The sequence below is a fragment of the Peromyscus leucopus genome, chromosome 3, assembly GCF_004664715.2.
Source record: "Peromyscus leucopus breed LL Stock chromosome 3, UCI_PerLeu_2.1, whole genome shotgun sequence".
NCBI lineage: Eukaryota > Metazoa > Chordata > Mammalia > Rodentia > Cricetidae > Peromyscus > Peromyscus leucopus.
In genome coordinates, this window is record NC_051065.1 from 22592541 (window position 1) to 22610703 (window position 18163).

The window sequence follows — 18163 nt, forward strand, 5'->3', positions numbered from 1 at the left end:
CAGCTTTAAGGACTGCAGCCCCATGGCAGGCTACAAGTGGCATAACAGACAAATGAGCATACTGCTTACCAAGCAGGGCCAGGCAGACAGAAAGAAAACCAGCACGTAACTGGCTAGCACCTGAGGGGCTGCATGTCAGCTCTGAGTTTATCTGCTCTCTCTCCTCCCCACTCAGGATGGAACAGCCTCCAAACTCCTTCTCAGGTAAGAAGCAACAGGAAGCACCAGTGTTCAAATGTGAAGGACTGCTAGATGCCTCTACTCACCTACTTCTTTGTTTGACTTTTATTATTCACAGAACATTTTCTCTACTTTCTTGACACCAATCATATTTTCCTCAAAAAGGGAAAACTGTTATACCAGGATCATGTAAGTACTGTCTATCGGAAATTATATGAAACTGTCCCACCATCGCTAAAATTCTGAATTCTCAAGTATGTAAGGAAGTCATTTGTATTCCTGTTTTCTTTTGTTAGGAAAAAACATGACAAGTGAAACTTTAGTGAAAGGATTCTACCAACATTTTAAGCCACAATGATTTAAAACTTTCATCTAAACTATGCTTGTTTCTTATTAAAACGAAGAAAAATAGTAAATTCTATATATATGCTACAGTCAAAACAAAGGTTTCTGAAATAAAGTGATCAATACCTAAAAAAATAAATTTCAGCACCTTCTTGAAGGAAGCTGAGACACAGAGCAGTCTTATTCGTGAATTATCATTCTGGCAAGAACAAAAAAGACACTGTTTTGCCATAACAAGGATTTTTTTTTTTTTTTAAGTAGCAATACACAAAGAATGTTCGCATACACTAACTTACTGATGACCTTCACAGCGGTACACTGAGATAGGAGGAACAGAAAAGCAACTGTCATTTTCATTTTCACATCCAGAAAACAACTACAAGGTTTGGAGAGCTGCCCCCGAACCACAACGGTACCAATGTTGCCTACAAACAGTCCTGTTTCTTCACGTTAGCTCTTTTCCAGTCTTCTCTATTGCACAGACCCATGTCCCTACCTAGGACACCTACTGGCAAATCACCGCCAGTCAGGATGAGGGGGACGCTGCAAAGCAGCTGAGGCTGTCCTGGAAAGGAAGCCAAAGCAGAGGGGAGACAAAGACAGCCCAACTCCCTGGCTGGCCTTGTCTAAACGACTGTGTCTATGAGGACACTACCCACAAAGGGTCGAGATCGGATTAAGGAGGCTCAGGTGAATTTTCCAGGGTACTACTTTGCTGCCCAGCGCCCCTAAGACCTACCACCACCTATAATTTAAGCCTCCGCCCACCACTGCCCGGGGTCTGGGCGCTCGGTTCCTCTCCCAGCCGGGAGGAAGGACCTGTTTGCTTCAGACTACAAGACTCACCTGCCGGGTCATTAGAGATTTGATTTTTTGCATGTCGAGGTCGAGAGACGATTACCCTGGCGCTGAGAACTAACAAATCACACAAGACCACCAGACAGCCGGCTACAACACAGGGAAGCCATAGTGAGTAGTCACGTGGAGCTGCCCGGCTGGGTCAGCCTTCCTTTCGCTGAGCATGCTGGGAAGTGTAGTCTTCCGGCTGCAGTCGTAGAAGAAGGCCGGCCTGGGTACTACATTTCCCAAGAAGCCACGCTCTAGCCAACAGCAAATCTTGTTGGTCGAGTGACCACCTGTACTTGGAACCGGCTTAGCCGAGGCTGGTGCCTAAGACTTAGGTGTTCTGGCCAGTCAGCTAAACAAACTCTGAGGAGACCCTAGATAGTCCAGACTGACAAGACGCCCTCTAGGAGTGCTAGAGCAGGCACTGGGCTGGGCGTGGGAGGGGTAATGAGACCGTGTCCTGGAAGGTGGGATTTCCCAGTGGCTCTGGGTGTGGCCTGGGAGAAGGGGGAGGCAGGTACCCTAAGGTGCTGATGGTCAGCCTTAGGTTCCTCTCCATTCTTGGCATTCCCTGTAAAGAGCTCTAATAACATCAAAGGATTTCGTCTAATCCTCTACCATCATTTTCCTACCTGCTTAGGCAAAGGCAAGTCATGACAGCTGTCAGTCATTCTGAGAGCATGTGTCACTCTTAAGTTACAAAGGAGACAGTAATAGGGGAGCTAAGGGGACTCAATGTTACAAGGATTTCAAATCATGAGATTATGGGGGCAGCAAACTCAGAGCTAATAATAGTAGGTAACACTGAAATTTTACAAATTGGAAGGGACTCTGTTAATGGCTTCATGTGTATGACCTCATGTATCTGCATGAGAACCTTTTTCTCCTTTTTTGCAATTACAAATTGTTTTCCATACAATATTTTCTGATCAGGTTTTCCCACCCCCAACTCATTCTAGATTGGCCCCGCCTCTCCACCTACCAACTCCAAGCTTGCTTGCTCCCTCTCTCTCTCTCTCTCTCTCAAAAAAAAAAATGCAAATAAACAAATAAGGATAATAAAAATAAAAAGAAAGAAAGACACATCCAAGCCCATATGCATGAGCACCTTATGGAGTTACTATTTCCGTGTTAAAAATGAAGAATCGGGTGTGGGGAAATTAAGGAACTTGTCTAAGACTATTGCAGATTGTAAACTGATTATTCAGGTGCTTAAAGGTTTCCTGTATTGTGCTGAGGAGTGATTCCCAAATCATGACACGACACCAGTGCCTTTTAACTATATCAGTTTAACGTTTATTAGAAAAACCGGCCCTCTGGGAGGCAGCAGTTCTCAAGCCAACTGTACAGAGGCTTGGTGGCTCCCACAGGAATCTGCATATGCAGTTGCCTCCTCAAGGGGTCAGCTCTTCCTGCAGACTGTACAGCCCCTCAGAATCAAATGTAATTACAGTATTAATTATAACAATGAATGCCCCCCCCCCAGTTCATCTTATACACAACTGTTCCTGTCAATTTAAGGATGTCACCAGCTCTTCTCTGTTGCTTTTGCTATTCCATTAAGGGATATGTATTAAAGAATGTAAGTGCTTGAAATGCATGTAGCAGATGTCCATTGTGTAAACAAAACCAGCCTAATCATTTAAATGAACTAGACAGTAAAGGATGTGTGACTGGAGAGGTCAGAAAGCAGCCATGCTCTAATCTCTCTCTCTCTCTCTTTCTCTCTCTCTCTCTCTCTCTCTCTCTCTCTCTCTCTCTCTCTCCTTCCCTTCCCCCCCCCCTCCACAAGCATTCCCAGTGACTCCTTGCACTCCTGGGAATGCAATCATCATGGACAGAGATTGTTGTAGGTTAATCATTTTTAATGCAACTATAACTATGACCAGTAAAGAGTGAGAATATAGTCCCCCCTTTTAAAAACCAAAACAGTTGATAGATTATGAACTTGCTATAAAATAATGTTGAGACAATCCCATCCCACCCTTGTCCCCAGCCCCAGACAGGATCTCACTGTATAGCCCAGGCTGTCCTCAAACTCACAGAGATCTACCCGCCTCTGCCTCCAAGTGATGCCATGTGTATGGAAGAATTTTTCTTATACTGACAAAATACTTTGGAACTATTTTTAAGAATTCTGTCAGTTTGGCAGCACTTGAAGTTAAATTTGCTTGTGTGAATTCAATGTAAATTTCCTGAATTCACAAATTACTCTCGTAAGCCGTTATACTTACAACATACCACTAGAGGGCGCTTGGTCAAGGTATACAGTCTGTACAAAACACACAAGTATTGCAAATTTTTTAATGTATGTAATGACAGGAAAAACAGCACAAGAATGGTTCATTCAGGTATTTAAATTCTTATTATATCACCTATTATCTTCTGTCACAAGATGTATATCTTAAGGTAAAATGAGGAAAATACTGGAATTTTTACAAATCCCTTAAATGCTGTACATTTGACACTAGGAAAAACCCACTCTACTGTCTTTGTTTCTCACATTTTGGCAAGGATCATGGAGCCCTCATTAAAAAAAAATTATACTTTGGTTTAAGGACACTATAAAAATTTTATTTAATAGGAGCAGCTTGTGTTAAGACTGATCTAAGTGGAGTGAGGGAGCTTGTGTGGTATCTAAGTCCAATGTTTCTTTCCAATGGGACGTTGCACCGTTTAATATGAAAATTAGTGTGCATTTCTTAAAGGAGCAATTAAGACGAAGACAGCTTAGGCTAAAGAGTGCAAGGAGTTTATTTCTGGGGAAACATGTTAAGGAAAATGAGCACTATGCTTAGGTGCCAACTGTCCATGACTACGACGTTCACTGTAGTCAAGGACCTGAGAAGTATACATCTAAGCAAATGAACTAAAGCGAATATGGTTAACGCTGCAATAAATGAGTGTGCAAGATTCAGAGAGTGAAGAGAAACTTGTCATTGCTTGGGGCTGAGGATGCTCTTGACATATTTCTGAGGAATGGAGCATTGTAAAAGACTGACTTGTATAAAGGAGTTGCCTTTGCCTTTAGACACTTTCTTAACAAGTTGGGGGCTTTGATATAAAGAGTATTTCCAAAGTTGGTTTCCAGAATAGCCATTGTCCCTTTTTTATTTTTAATATTTGAACAACAGTCTTTGTTTAAGCAGTTAGAATGAAAGTCTATGCCTTCTTTCTTCCTCTTGTCACTGAATTCCTTCAGCGGAGCTTCACTGTTGAAAACGACTTGTGCTGAAATTCTACTTGCTTTTTAAGTAATGTTTTTTTTACATAAAGCTTGGGCCAGAGCCTTTTTAATGATAGCTCACTTGTAACTTACCAAATTAAGCAGCAATTCTCAGACCATCTACTTCCATGATAATAAAAGGAGTTAGGATGAGAAGATGTAGGCAGAATACACAGGTAAAGATTTTATGGATTGTTGGTTCACTTCCTCTAAGATTCAACTGAGAAAATTGAATTATCTGTTGGCATATGCTATACATTATAATAATACACAATGCATGCCTCGTCCCTACTTAGAAACATACCTGTGATTTGTTTTTAAATCTATGAATCTGTAGATTCAATAAAAGTATCGCAGCCATTTGTAATAGAATATATAACAAAGAAAAAATAAGTCTAAAAAATACTCTAATTATCTGCTTTGGTTCTTTGGTACAGTCCTTACATCATAATCAGTAACTTTATGAAGATAAATAGCTACATGGCAAATTCATAAAGTACTTCAATTTTCAATAGAAAGTAATTTTTCAAATTTCAAAACCACATAATTTTTCATGATATGAAACCAGATTTGGGATTTATATATCATGAGGTCACCCAAAGAGAGTGTCTTTCTCCTCCTGATTATGAATAACTCAGTATAATTTTTAAAGCTATACTGAAAAATTACTGAGAATCACTAAGAAACTATTCCGAAAGCCACAGCCCTGTGTTCTTGCAAAGCATATAACAGGTGTTCCTACTCCCTGTGTCCTTTGTATACACATTCATTCTGTATTCAAATCACAGAAGCAAGAGGCAGGATAGGGTCTGTTACCTCACTGCTAATTTCCCTAGCAAATAAACCAGCAGCTGCTGGTCCATGAACCTACTTGCCACGGAGAACAGGGCGCCGTATGCATGGGGCAGGATGCTCTCATGGAGCCCCTCAGCAGCATGGTTGGGATCTTTCTTTGCAAAATATACTTTCTTCTTATAGGTAAGGCCCTGCATGAACTGGCTTTTAAGTATTTGGGGTTTGGGTTATGGGGTTTTGTTGGTTTTCTTTGTGGCTTATTTTTTGTAGGCATAAGACAAATATTTGCTTTGGGCTGTAGATTTTCTCAGATAATTGAAGAACAGTTCAGAACCTTTTAACAATAACACACTGTTCCAGCAAAGAAAGAGGAACATGTAAGAGAAATGAGGTTCAAGGAATGATTGCTTTTGTTTCCTTGGAGCAACAGCTATTGTCAATGGGACTCGCTAAGAAAGTTAAGGCAGTATAAAAAGCTAGGGGGGTTCTTCTTTTGCCGGGGCTTACAGATAGGCTCAATAATCTTTAATAGTGAATTTTTAATTGACAGATGTTCTAATAGTGTATTAAATTAAAAACACACAGTGAAATTCAAAGCAATTCATAATGGTGTTTTTCTTTTAATTAAAGGTATTGCTTAAATTAAAGATCACACCCAAACTGTTCTTCTTTCATATAAATGTGGGAAAATGTGAAGTTCTTGCTAAACTGACAAAACAGAGAAATGTGTTTAAGAGGATCAGTGCTCCAAAATGACTTTTAGCTTTTCTCTTTGTCAATGACTAGCTCTATTTTTTTTTTTGCTGTATCTTAATATTTTTCTCTCATTCTTTTTTATCATAATTTGAACTCTCTATATCATTCTGTGCTTTTATCCATCAATATTCTTTTCACCAAATGTCCCATTTTCCATCTTTGCTATTATAGATCTAAAGGTTAAGTTAGTTTCTTGTTTTGTTTACATTGGTCTGATACAACTCTAAGGGGGGCTTTATTCTTTAAAGAGTAACATAGATACATAAAGCAATTTGAGCTTTGGACTTTTGGGATATTTAAAGCCTTACTGTCACTAATATATTTTGTTAGATTTCATTATTGACATGACTATTATTCACATTTGTATATAATGTATATAAATATCACTGACATAAAACTACCTGACATAAATTTTTAAGGTGTCTGTTCCTCAAAACTGTGGTCATCTCAATTCCTATATGGTCACATTATCAAATTTAAACATATAATATGTTCTGCATTTTAAAATTGTTATAAAAACATCTGCTACCATAATTTCAACATCATCCTTTCCTAATAAGTGATCCTACGTTGGTTTCTCATTTGTTTTTCATTTTCACATAGTGGGACTCTAGCTTTTCACAAATAATGATTTTGTAATTGGCCTTAAGAAGAACTCAGGAACCAATTCAATTGAGAAATTTGACTAAAATACACTTGGGAGAAATCACAAATTGAAAATTAAAGTTGTTGTTATCGACCACGATTCCCCTCTTTATGTAAATTCACTTTCTCTGAAGGCAGCAAGTGGTAAAGGACATGACGAATATGCAAATCCTTTTATTTTTAAAGTACTGAATTTTCTTTGTATTTAAAAGATTTTAAAAGTAAGCTCCAAATGTATGAATAAATAGTCTCTTCAAAATACAGATTCCTAATTTCTACTTTTTTCTAAAGATGCAAGAGTTTATTTTCAGTCAACACCAGTTGTGTTGTGTTTGCTAATACTGTGTGTGGTAATGGGGAAATAGATACCAACTATTCAGAGCTGCTGTAGAGGTCACTTTGTAAAACCTAATGTTTGTATTCAATACAGGAAAACTGCTCACAGAAGTCCTCTGTTGTTGGAACATGGATAATTTTTGCAGTGTACTTTCAAGTATTCCTAACTTTATATACGTTTTGAAGGTGCTGTTACTATATATCTTAAGAAGTCTCTAAAGTGAGGTTATTGCTGTAATTTTGAATGCCAGGTTATGAGTGGCATTTCCAATGTTTTCCCCAGGTGCTATTAGTGCCTAAAAGGCAGGAGGTCTTAACAGCTCTCTTAAGCTCAGGAAGTATTTGTCAACCTAGTAAAAACAAAAATTTTCATTTATGTGCAAATGTTTGGAATACCAATTGAAAATTAAAATTCCATTAATATTTCTATCACTTGCTTTCTTGAAGTTTATCTGCTCACACAGATAGAGGCTGAGGAAAGCTTTAATCCTTTATGTTTTCTCATGCAACTAGAAAAGAGCAATTAAAATTTTCTCAAGGTGAACCTCATTTTTCTAAATTAGTAAGCCACTGTGTTTGAAGACGTGGGTTTGGTACATTTATAGCAAGAAACATCAATAGAAAGAATGTGTGCTTCCCAAACCACAGAAAACAATGTTACCTGTTTAGTCTCAGAATCTCGAAGCGGCTGTGTCCTATCAGTGGATTCACGCCTTTCCTGATAGGGAGATTTTAGGTGTAATACAAGGAAACTTATTCCCTGCTGACACTCAGTACCTATAAATTGTCCTGTAAAAATAATATAGGCATTGGGCATGGTGGCACCTACTTTTAATCCCAGCACTTGGAAGGCATAGTCAAGAAGCATATTTCTGATTTTTAGGTCAGCCAAGATCTCATAGTAAGATCCTGTTCCTAATAATAAAATAATAAGTAATAATAATAATAATAATGTGAGCAATCTCTAAGCAAACTACTATTTTAAAAGCTATATCACCTCTCACTATACTGTACAAATTAAAAAAATAACACACATATTTGATAAAGAATTTTCATTTTATATGAAAGCACTGAATATATTCAGAAATACAGTTGGCAATATATTATTTAAGACTTGAATATATGGTTCATTCTCTTAACTAGCCCAGTGAACTAATTTCCCCATTTATACGGTGAGTGAAAATGCCACATAAATTTGTTACTTTCACCTGTTGTGATGATGCACACCTCCAGCCCCTGCATTCAGGAGGCTGAGGAAGGAGACCCCTGAGTTCCAGGCCAGCATTTTAGTGAGGTACATTTAACAACCTCTGCCGCAAAAGAATTTTTTTTTTACACTAAAGTAGTTTATCTATTGTTTGTTTTGGGAGGGCTGAGGGTTGTGTTTTAGACAGGGTCTCACTCTGTAGCCCTGGATGGCTTTGAACTTATTATGTAGATCAGACTGCACTCCCAGAAATCCACCTGTCTCTTCCTCCCACATGCTGGAATTAAAGTCATGTGTCACCATTTGGGATCTAATGAAGTAGCTTTATTTGTCTCCAGACTGCAGTATCTGCATTATATTTACTGTCTTGTGAAATATAATTCTCTCCTCATAACTAATCAGAATCTCTAAATCATCCTGCTCATAGTTGAGAGCCAACATTCAAGATTCAAAAGTTAGTAACATTTCTATTCTAGTGATAGTGTCACCACATAGTAATGCAGCTCCTAGCAACCACTCCCAGCATAGTAATGTAATCTCAACTAGTCTTTTCCAACTACAATTACATAGACTAAATTATAGAAAAACAGAAAAGCAAGAACCTCTCCAAAATGAGAAAAATGGAGCGGCTAAAATGGCATTCGAGATTCATATATCCACCCCCACCTCAGTCTAGCAGGGATTCCTAGGCTGAGCTGGGAAATGTCTTCAACGCACCAGTAAGCCAGCGACAAAGCTGCTCTGTGCCAGAGGCAATCACCTCACGTTATGTCAGCAGCCACGCAGCTCTTCCCAGTGCGTTCTCAAGGCGATGATGTGATTCCCACCATAGCCCCTTGATTGCTTGGTAACAAACATGGAATTGCCAATTTGTTAGAGGACATCCAGGAATTGACAACTTAATACGTGGACTAAATGCTGTGACTCGCTATTTCAAAATCCTGTGAACCTTTCCTCTTGAAATGTAAGTAGTGGCTACTCTGAGAAAAATACCTCAGGATATCGAGCCCCTGAACAATTAGAGAGCAGAGAGGGTACAGGCACCGTCCAGTATTTCTTTGCGCACAAGACAGCGAGCAGAGACTTAAAATGGCTCGCTTACCAAGGCCATGTTTGCTGACTAAGCACTATTTTAAGATTAAATATGTGTCCTTTGCTGCAACTTCACATTTCCAACTTTAGCAAAATGTCCAATAAAATATCCCCTCTGCAAGTTTAGAAAATGTACATGTTCCTGAGCAGCTTCACTTCAGGGCCACGTGCAAGTGAGCAATCTAAGAATTACTGGAGAACACAGTTCTGAGGGAGTCGAAGGTCAGACATGAACCCTGACACATGACTGGTAGATGTTTTCATACACAGTCAAGTTAAAAAAAAAAAAAAAAGGACAGCAGCCCACAGCCCAACAGGCACAGTGCAAGTTACACTTGGCTTTCCAAAAGATAGAAATAATGAGCTAACAACTAGTTTTTATTTATTGCTTATCAAGAAACTCTGTGTCCCTAATTTCAACTAAAGGCACAGAGGTGCATTTTTATTTGTCCAGCAAACACACATTCGAGGCGGGACCTGCTCCTGTCCCAGCTCCCATCCCAAAGCCCAGTGCCTTTCTTTTCTTTCTTTTTTGTTTTTTTCATTTTTCTTTATTAAGAAATTTTCTACTCACTCCACATACTATCCACAAACCCCCCTCCCTCCTCCTACTCCCAGCCCTCTCTCCCAAGCCACCCCACAACCCCACATCCCCCAAATCGAGGTCTCCTATGGGGAGTCAGCAGAGCCCAGCACACTGAGCCTAGGCAGGTCCAAGCCCCTTCCCATGGCACCAAGGCTGTGCAAGGTGTCACACCACAGGCACCGGATTCCAGAAGCCTGCCCATAGACCAGAGACAGATTCCGATCCCCCTGCCTGGGTGGCCCCCCAAAACAGTTTGAGCCAAACAACCATCTTCATGATGGGAGGATGTGCAGAGATGACCAGCCACACTAGTGGAAGCCCATGAACTGTGGACTGGTGGCTGTGGAGCCCCATAGGACTGGACCAGTGTCTTTCTAAGTGTCCTGCTGTTCAAACTCCTCCCATCTCAGCCTCTGCTTCACACATCTTTGACACCACTAGTTTAAGACACTGGTTTACTCACCCATCTTCCTTTTTCCTCCTACAGCTTCCTTGAAGAATCCACTACTCCTTTGCTTCAAGCAACTCTACTCTTCAGATATTCCAGCACCCTACTCCCTCTTTTTAATCTCTCAAGTTGGGAGAACCCCGAATTTAACAATCTTGTACTGTTCCGTACAGAAACAAATCGTGCACCTTGTAATACCTTTGATGTGGATGGACTAAAGTGAATGAGCAGTGTGTGTTTATCCCAAGTCCATGTAGAGGCCCGGGAGCCTGACTGCATGCCTGTCTAGCTCTCCACTCTGGGAAGGGAACAGAGCACTCACTGTGGGTAGAGCTTGATTCCTCACAGGATGGGATCAACATGCTTGAGCTTCTCCATGGAAATCACCACGAAAGACAAACAGACCTTTGCACCATTTCCTTCTCTGTTCCAATTGCCTTCCATAAGTTAATTTAGATGGGGTTTCCTGGAAACAGGGAAAATGGAAGGCAATTGAAGAGGATGATCATTTCGTGTGTGTAAGAAAACCGAAATGGAAAACCTTTGGCCCTAACTCCCATCTTCTCTCACCTGCTCAGTTTCATTCTACCTGGGTCTATCACTCTCCCGCTTCACCATTTCTATTTCTGACTAATTTATTTATTTTTTTGGTCTTTTTTGTTATTTTGTCTTTTTTTTTTTAACAGAGCTGAGGACTAGGCAAGTGCTCTACCACTGAGCTAAATCCCCAACCCCTATTTCTGACTAATTTATACCCAGTGCCTACAAACGTAATTTCATATTCCACATTCCTGCCCAGCCTACACCCCATTTCTCTCATCCCCTTTACAAGTTTACTCAAAGCATATATGATTACTGTTTCAACCTTCTGCACCATTATTTTTAAAAAATTTGTTTTGACCTCTCTCTCTCTCTCTCTCTCTCTCTCTCTCTCTCTCTCTCTCTCTCTCTGTGTGTGTGTGTGTGTGTGTGTGTATACACATGCTACAGTGTGAGAGTGGGTGAGAGGACAACATGAAGCAGAGAGTTAGCTCTCTTTTTCCACCATCTGAGTCTTGGGGATTGAATTTAGGTTATCAGGCTTGATAACAGGCACCTTTACTCACTAGTCCACCTCGCTGGCCTTGTGCCATTGTTTTTTTCTCTTGGTGTTCAAAATAGCCTACATTTAAATCACACACACAACCCTATTATTCTAAATGTTCCTCTGATGGTGATTTCATACCAATACCACCCACATATAAAATGAAGCAAAAAGTTTTCAATTAGAGTTTTAAAAATATAGTATCCTGAAAGGACTTTTTTCATTGCTAATGGTCCATTTGCAATGTGTGGTGTGTATGTGTGTGTGTGTGTGTGTGTGTGTGTGTGTGTGTGTGTGTGCCATTTGCAATGTATATATGTGTGTATGTATGTATATATGATATACATTGGAACATCTACAGGTTCCAGAAGTTAAGAAGCAATATGCAAATATAAGATAAAGTCATGTCAGTGAGTTCACGGACCCAAACAACACAGGGACTGCATAAGACTGTACATTGGGAAAAACTCCATGCCTCACATCACGTCAGGCCTCTAGTTCTCTCCTAAACTTCCTTTCATGAGTTTAATAATGAAAACCTAATCACTATATTCATTCAGCATTGCCTTTTAGATGTCTAGTGAGCATCTAAAAATGAGTATGCCCTAAACTGACTTCTGATTTCCCCACCCCACCCCCAAAACTAATAGTTCTCTGTCTTGGTCCCATGATGTATCTACTGCTTGCATCTCCATTCTCCCAGATGACTCAAGAGCATGAAGACATTCCTTACTCCTCCTTGAGTTATAGATCCCACCCTGCAGTGCAGTAGCTGTTCTTTTAGGTAGAGGCAGCCATTTCTCGTGTTGCTCAGTACACCATGGCTCGGTACACACTCATCTCAGTACACCATGGCTCAGTACACACTCATCTCAGTACACCATGGCTCAGTACATGCTCATCTCAGTGCACACTCATCTCAGCACACCATGGCTCGGTACACCCCCATCTCAGTACACCATCGCTCGGTATACCCCCATCTCAGTACACAATGGCTTGGTACACCCCCATCTTAGTACACCATGACTCAGTACACCCTCATCTCTTGCCTGCCTTGGTACAGTCACTTCCTGAGACACCTTGGTGTTCCTGCTTTTCTCTTTGTTCAGTCCATTCTCATCCCAGCTAGTGGGAAACAAATAAATCATTAGAAAAGTCATGTGCCTCCTCTCATAGCAAAACTCCAGTTACATTTTAATTTCATGTAAAGTGAAATTTCCCATGACTCTTGCATTCTTAAAATCCTTCCCCATTTGTCCTGGCTGTCACTGACCTCCTATCTCTCTGAGCTCCTCCTCCCCCACTCTGTTAAATCCAAGCCTGCCCCTTGTTGTTCCTCAAACACCAATCAGAGTCCTCTGTGGACAAGGAATGACTGGTTTTAACTGAGTGTAGTTTATTGTGCTGTTTACTAGGTGACTCAGATTTGGTGTGGCTTTGACTAAAAGCGGGGAGGGACTTCCAAAAGTGGAGTATTAAGCTAATTCAGAAGGTTTTGCAGAAATTTCTTGCAGGGAAGTAATCCCTTAATATTTCAGGAATTGCACAATTTCATCAGAATATGACGTCGACATAGTCTATTTTCAAGTGTGTGTAATGGTTTTATTGAACTTTAGAGCTCAGAGTCTTTCTCGGTTCTCCTTTCTCTATTATTCTGTAATGATAGGAGATAAGAGCTTCTGCTTCTCCTTTTTGCCTTGTCTTTATGGAAGTCATGCAGCCAGCATATTCACTGGGTGTAGTCTTTCAAATGCAGAAGGTTTCAGAGACAAATATTTACCTCCACCTGTAACTGGTACTAGAATAGTCAATACTTAGAAGCCTTCTTCTTTGAAAGGGATTATCATCTGACTGAGTTCTCTCTGCAACTGTACCTTTGTATTATGAGAAGATGTGGCTCCGGGTACTCACAGTTTTCTTTCCCTTTATAGCAGGTGCTTGTTCGGGGCTGAAGGTGACTGTGCCTTCACACACTGTCCATGGCATCAGGGGACAGGCCCTCTACCTCCCCGTGCACTATGGCTTCCACACTCCAGCATCTGGGATCCAGATCATATGGCTGTTTGAAAGATCCCACACGATGCCCAAATACTTGCTGGGCTCTGTGAATGAATCTGTGGTTCCCGACTTGGAATACCAGCACAAGTTCACCATGATGCCACCCAATGCCTCTCTCCTCATCAATCCGCTGCAGTTCACTGATGAGGGCAATTACATTGTGAAGGTCAACATCCAGGGAAATGGAACCCTGTCCTCAAGTCAGAAGATACAAGTCACTGTTGATGGTAAGTCCTCTGTGGTAGTAGATAGAAGGCTAGGTCATCAGCGGATGCCCAGGATACCAAGCTTGCTGGGATTTAAGGTCTTGGCTCTACTCACTCTGAGTGAATTCATTAATGTTCAAAGCTTCCCTAATACAATCATACAATCTCCTACCTCATAAGGCTTCCTGAGATTTAGTTTTATATATATATATATATATATATATATATATATATATATATATATATATGGTGCCCAGTGCACAGCAACTGATTTTCAAGCAATAAATGAAACTTACTGTTTTCTTAGGACTTATATAAAGCTGCTGGAAGAGTGAAGTATGAACACTTTATTTTCTCATTTGTAGACTATATCCTGGGAAGGCCCCTGTTTTTAATCACATGAAGATTTTTATTTGGTGCAACATTAAAGATGATGTCCTTTATGTAAGGACAATAGAAGTTGGGGGAAATGTTCTCTGAGGGAGACTGGAGTTAGCTAACCATCAGGCATTTGTTTTTAATTATTAAAATTTGTAAGTGGCATACCTTGAACATACTATGTACAAAATTCAACTTATTTTTCTGTCTTCTCTTTCTTTGACAATGTATCTCATTTTGGTAAGTATTATATTGATTCTTTTACTTCCTCAGGCTCAGGCTTTGCATACATCACTGACCATCCCATCTTCTCATAACATACATCCAGTCTGAAAGAAAACCTTACTGGCTAACCTTAAAAATAGACTCCAGCTGCTTTCGCCTACCCTTTACCACTGCCTTGCTCACACCTCTAACCATCTCCTAAACTACTACAACAGCTTGCTCTCTAGCCTCTGTACTTCTTCTCCTGCTGCCTCCTGTCACAGAAAACACCTGCCATAGCTTCCTGCTGCACTCAAAATGGGAGTCAAAGTACTAACAATAATCTTCAAAACCATCTGACCCCATTCTCTGCCTCTGACCACTATACTCTCTGTTCTGGCCACACTGGTCCCTTGCTTTTCCTTGAGCAGGACAAATACACTCACAACTCAGGTCCTTTGTTCTCACTCTTCACTCTATCCAGACAACTTTTACTCAATATCGCGTCCTTTATTTCTTTTAGGCATCATCTTAGTTGTCATATCTGTGAAGCCTTTTCTAACCACTCTCCATGTGCACAGACACACACAGTCACACACACACACACACACACACACACACACACACACACACGCACACACACACACTGTTCGTTCTCTTTAATTGTACTTTTCTCTTTGTTCGTCAAACTTCCATCGAACTTACTATCACCTGTAAATAGCATCTGGATTTATTTTTTACTGTTTTGCTTCCGTGACTAGAATATGAAGTCTATGGAAAGAGGAACCTTGTCTGTGTTCCTGCTGCTTTCTTCTCAGTGCTCAGAACTGCACTGGCCATAGCCGACTCGGCAACCCCTGTGCAGCAAGGAGACAGGCAGAAGCAGAAGAGGCTACAGGGGACTAGGACAATGGCTGTGGGACCAGATGTCTGCAATTGTAGGGAAAGTAAAATACCTAACAGGAACTTTCATAAAGTTCTTCTACAACAGTTTTCATACAAGTTTTAATAGGACAGCCCTTACCTGTGTATTGTAATGTTGGATTTATTTAGTGAAATGGAACCAAAAACTGTAGTAAATAGGCTTAGTTTAAGAATCTAAGCCTGCTCAAAAGGAAAACTTCAGGTTTGTTCCAGGCAAGTGTATGATATGGATGACTATTCCATGTCACAGCTGCCTAGTTATCTCATACCACATATATCCTCACACAGAGATATCTGGGATGTGTTTAACTATAACCAGTGTACACAATTCATTTTTCTTTTTAAAACATAATAACATGCTCAAGATGCTATTGCAAACCCTTTGCTCTTGCCAGGAAAGACAAAGGACTGAATTAAATGAACAAACCAGTAGACGACATCCACCTTGAAAAATGCCAGATGTTCCCAAGTTGTTCAGCTCCCCTCCTAGTTTCTTCAACCTTGTTTTTCCTTATCTTTCATTTGTTTCTGTTTGCCCTGGGCTGGAGAATTGGACCTGTTTGGGCCCTCATGCAGTTTCCATTTAAAAAAAATGTAACAATAATATAAGAGAAATTTGCCTGAGGAAGAAGCATCAAACTCAACTGCGGGCTTGATGGGAAATCAACACCTGAAGTACTGGATCCAATCACAGGCTGCCTAGGAGTTGCAACCTTGGCCTCTCTGTGCTCTGTGAGCTTACAGAGATAGAGACTATTAATGTCTATCTTTCTAAAATGCAGGAACAATACATTGACAAGTGTAAGGGCCTCTTCTCTTTGCTATTTAACTCTGAACAAGTAACTATTTTCTTACGTCTACTCTGTTTATCTACACGTGTGTGGGTGTGTGTTCCTGAACATGCCTCAGAGCACATGTGGAGGTCAGAAGAAACTTGCTGGAGTAGTTTCACTCCTTCCGCCATGTAGGATCTGGAGATCAAACTCTGGCTTGACAGCAAGTGCCTTTACCACTGAGCCATCTCGCTGGCCCACAAATCACTATTTTATCAAACAGGGTAAAGAACTTTGAAGATTGATGATGTTGCTGGAATGATAGTGAATGCATATGTGATTACCAATTCTATCCATTTACTTAGAGCTAAAAGTCAGTGAAGAAATGTTTGTGTTCCTTTATGTTTGCCAACTGAGTGCCACATTCATAAAATAAAGCTAGTTTCTCATTGCTTCTCTCTCTAGCAGGAATTTCTTTTATATTTCAAGTTTAATAAAAATCTCAATAATATATCATATCCTACTGTTAAATTGATTCAGTGTTGACTGAAATTTAGACTTTAGCTTGTTAATGAAATTTCATATATGCCACTCTCCAAAAATCCCCCTACACGCTTTCAAACATATACCATACATGAGCTGTATAATTTACTTTTCAGAAGGTGAATAAAAATGTGAGGTTGCAGCCAGGTGGTGGTGGCGGCGGCGGCGCACACTTTTAATCCCAGCACTCGGGAGGCAGAGGCAGGCGGATCTCTGTGAGTTCGAGGCCAGCCTGGGCTACCAAGTGAACTCCAGGAAAGGCGCAAAGCTACTCAGAGAAACCCTGTCTCGAAAAACAAAACAAAACACACACAAAAAAATGTGAGGTTGCTACATCCCTTCTTGCCAGGTGCTTTTGGCACATTACAAGTCAGGAAAGGGAAATAACTGTATACATTTGGCCTGTGAGAGTGTACCTTCACGGCAGATAAGCATTTGCATGATCCCTTAAGTTCAGAAAGGGGGAGGGGAGAGAAGCTTTGGTGGTAGAGAAAGCATGATGAATAGGAAAGTGGAACTCTGGGCTTTCAACCATTAACTATATAAAAAGTAAATAGATTAACTGGCAATACTTGAATTCAAGTTCTAGAATTTGATTAGCTCTAACATATTTTACCATTTTTAAATTTCTGTGACTTTTTAATGTCCTCTTTAACTGTTATCCAGGCTGTTTACATTTACAAAATATTAAAATGTTGGAATCATTTCCCCAGGACTCAATATTGGAAAGGTTTCTTAGAATTGTACTCTAGCTCCATGGATGGAAAGTGATTATTTCTACATCTCTTGATATTACAGATCCTGTCATGAAGCCAGTGGTTCAGTTCCATCCTGCTTCTGGGGCTGTGGAGTATGTGGGCAACATTACCTTGACCTGCCAGGTGGAAGGGGGTACCAGGCTAGTTTACCAGTGGCGAAAAAATGGGAAGCCTGTTTGCATCAACTCCAACCACTCATTTTCTCCCCAAAACAACACCCTTTGGATTGTTCCAGTGACAAAGGAGGACACTGGGAACTACAGCTGCCTTGTGTCAAACCCTGTCAGTGAGGTGGAAAGTGACACCATCATGCCTACCATATATTGTAAGTAACTTTTTTTTCTTATGTCAGTATTTATGGGAAGATCTCATAGGAATAGGTATAGATAATATCAGCACCAGATGTCATTTGGTCTTTACCAGTATTGTAGCTCAGTACTTGGTATAGTTATGTCACCTAGGCATTGTCTGGCCCAGAAATATGCCTATTGACACAACTTTACCTTTTAAAGATCAAGTGAAGCATTAATCTCAAGGCATTCAAAGTGAAATTTGTGATTCTAACCATTGGATGATCTCATGTGTAGTGAAATTCTCAATCCCAAGAATCTAGTACCACAAAGAGGTGCTGATTCATTCATTTCCCTTCAGAAGGAAGGGTAAATGATGGGGTCCTGGGGATGTGGGATGTGCTCTGTGGACCGCATGGAAAAGGAACACTCCTGGGTTATGTGTGGAAGAATGCCCTGAAGGACAAGGGTTCCCTACACCTG

The 18163-nt window shown here is 40.4% G+C and overlaps 2 protein-coding genes across 3 annotated transcripts in view; one reads left to right on the plus strand and one right to left on the minus strand.

Moving 5' to 3' along the window:
• The window catches only part of Vps50 (VPS50 subunit of EARP/GARPII complex), a 106604-nt gene extending 105074 nt beyond the window's left edge, over nt 1–1530 (minus strand). The window contains exon 1 of the mRNA XM_028869789.2: nt 1372–1530. Within this exon, the coding sequence (XP_028725622.1) occupies nt 1372–1404 (33 nt within the window). The 5' untranslated portion in view covers nt 1405–1530. The remainder of the gene's footprint in view (nt 1–1371) is intronic.
• Nucleotides 1531–5480: 3950 nt separating this feature from the next.
• The window catches only part of Hepacam2 (HEPACAM family member 2), a 38868-nt gene continuing 26185 nt past the window's right edge, over nt 5481–18163 (plus strand). For both annotated transcript variants that reach the window (XM_037203520.1, XM_028869870.2), the window contains exons 1-3: nt 5481–5575; nt 13478–13831; nt 17431–17715. In XM_037203520.1, the coding sequence (XP_037059415.1) occupies nt 5497–5575; nt 13478–13831; nt 17431–17715 (718 nt within the window). In that variant the 5' untranslated portion in view covers nt 5481–5496. The remainder of the gene's footprint in view (nt 5576–13477; nt 13832–17430; nt 17716–18163) is intronic.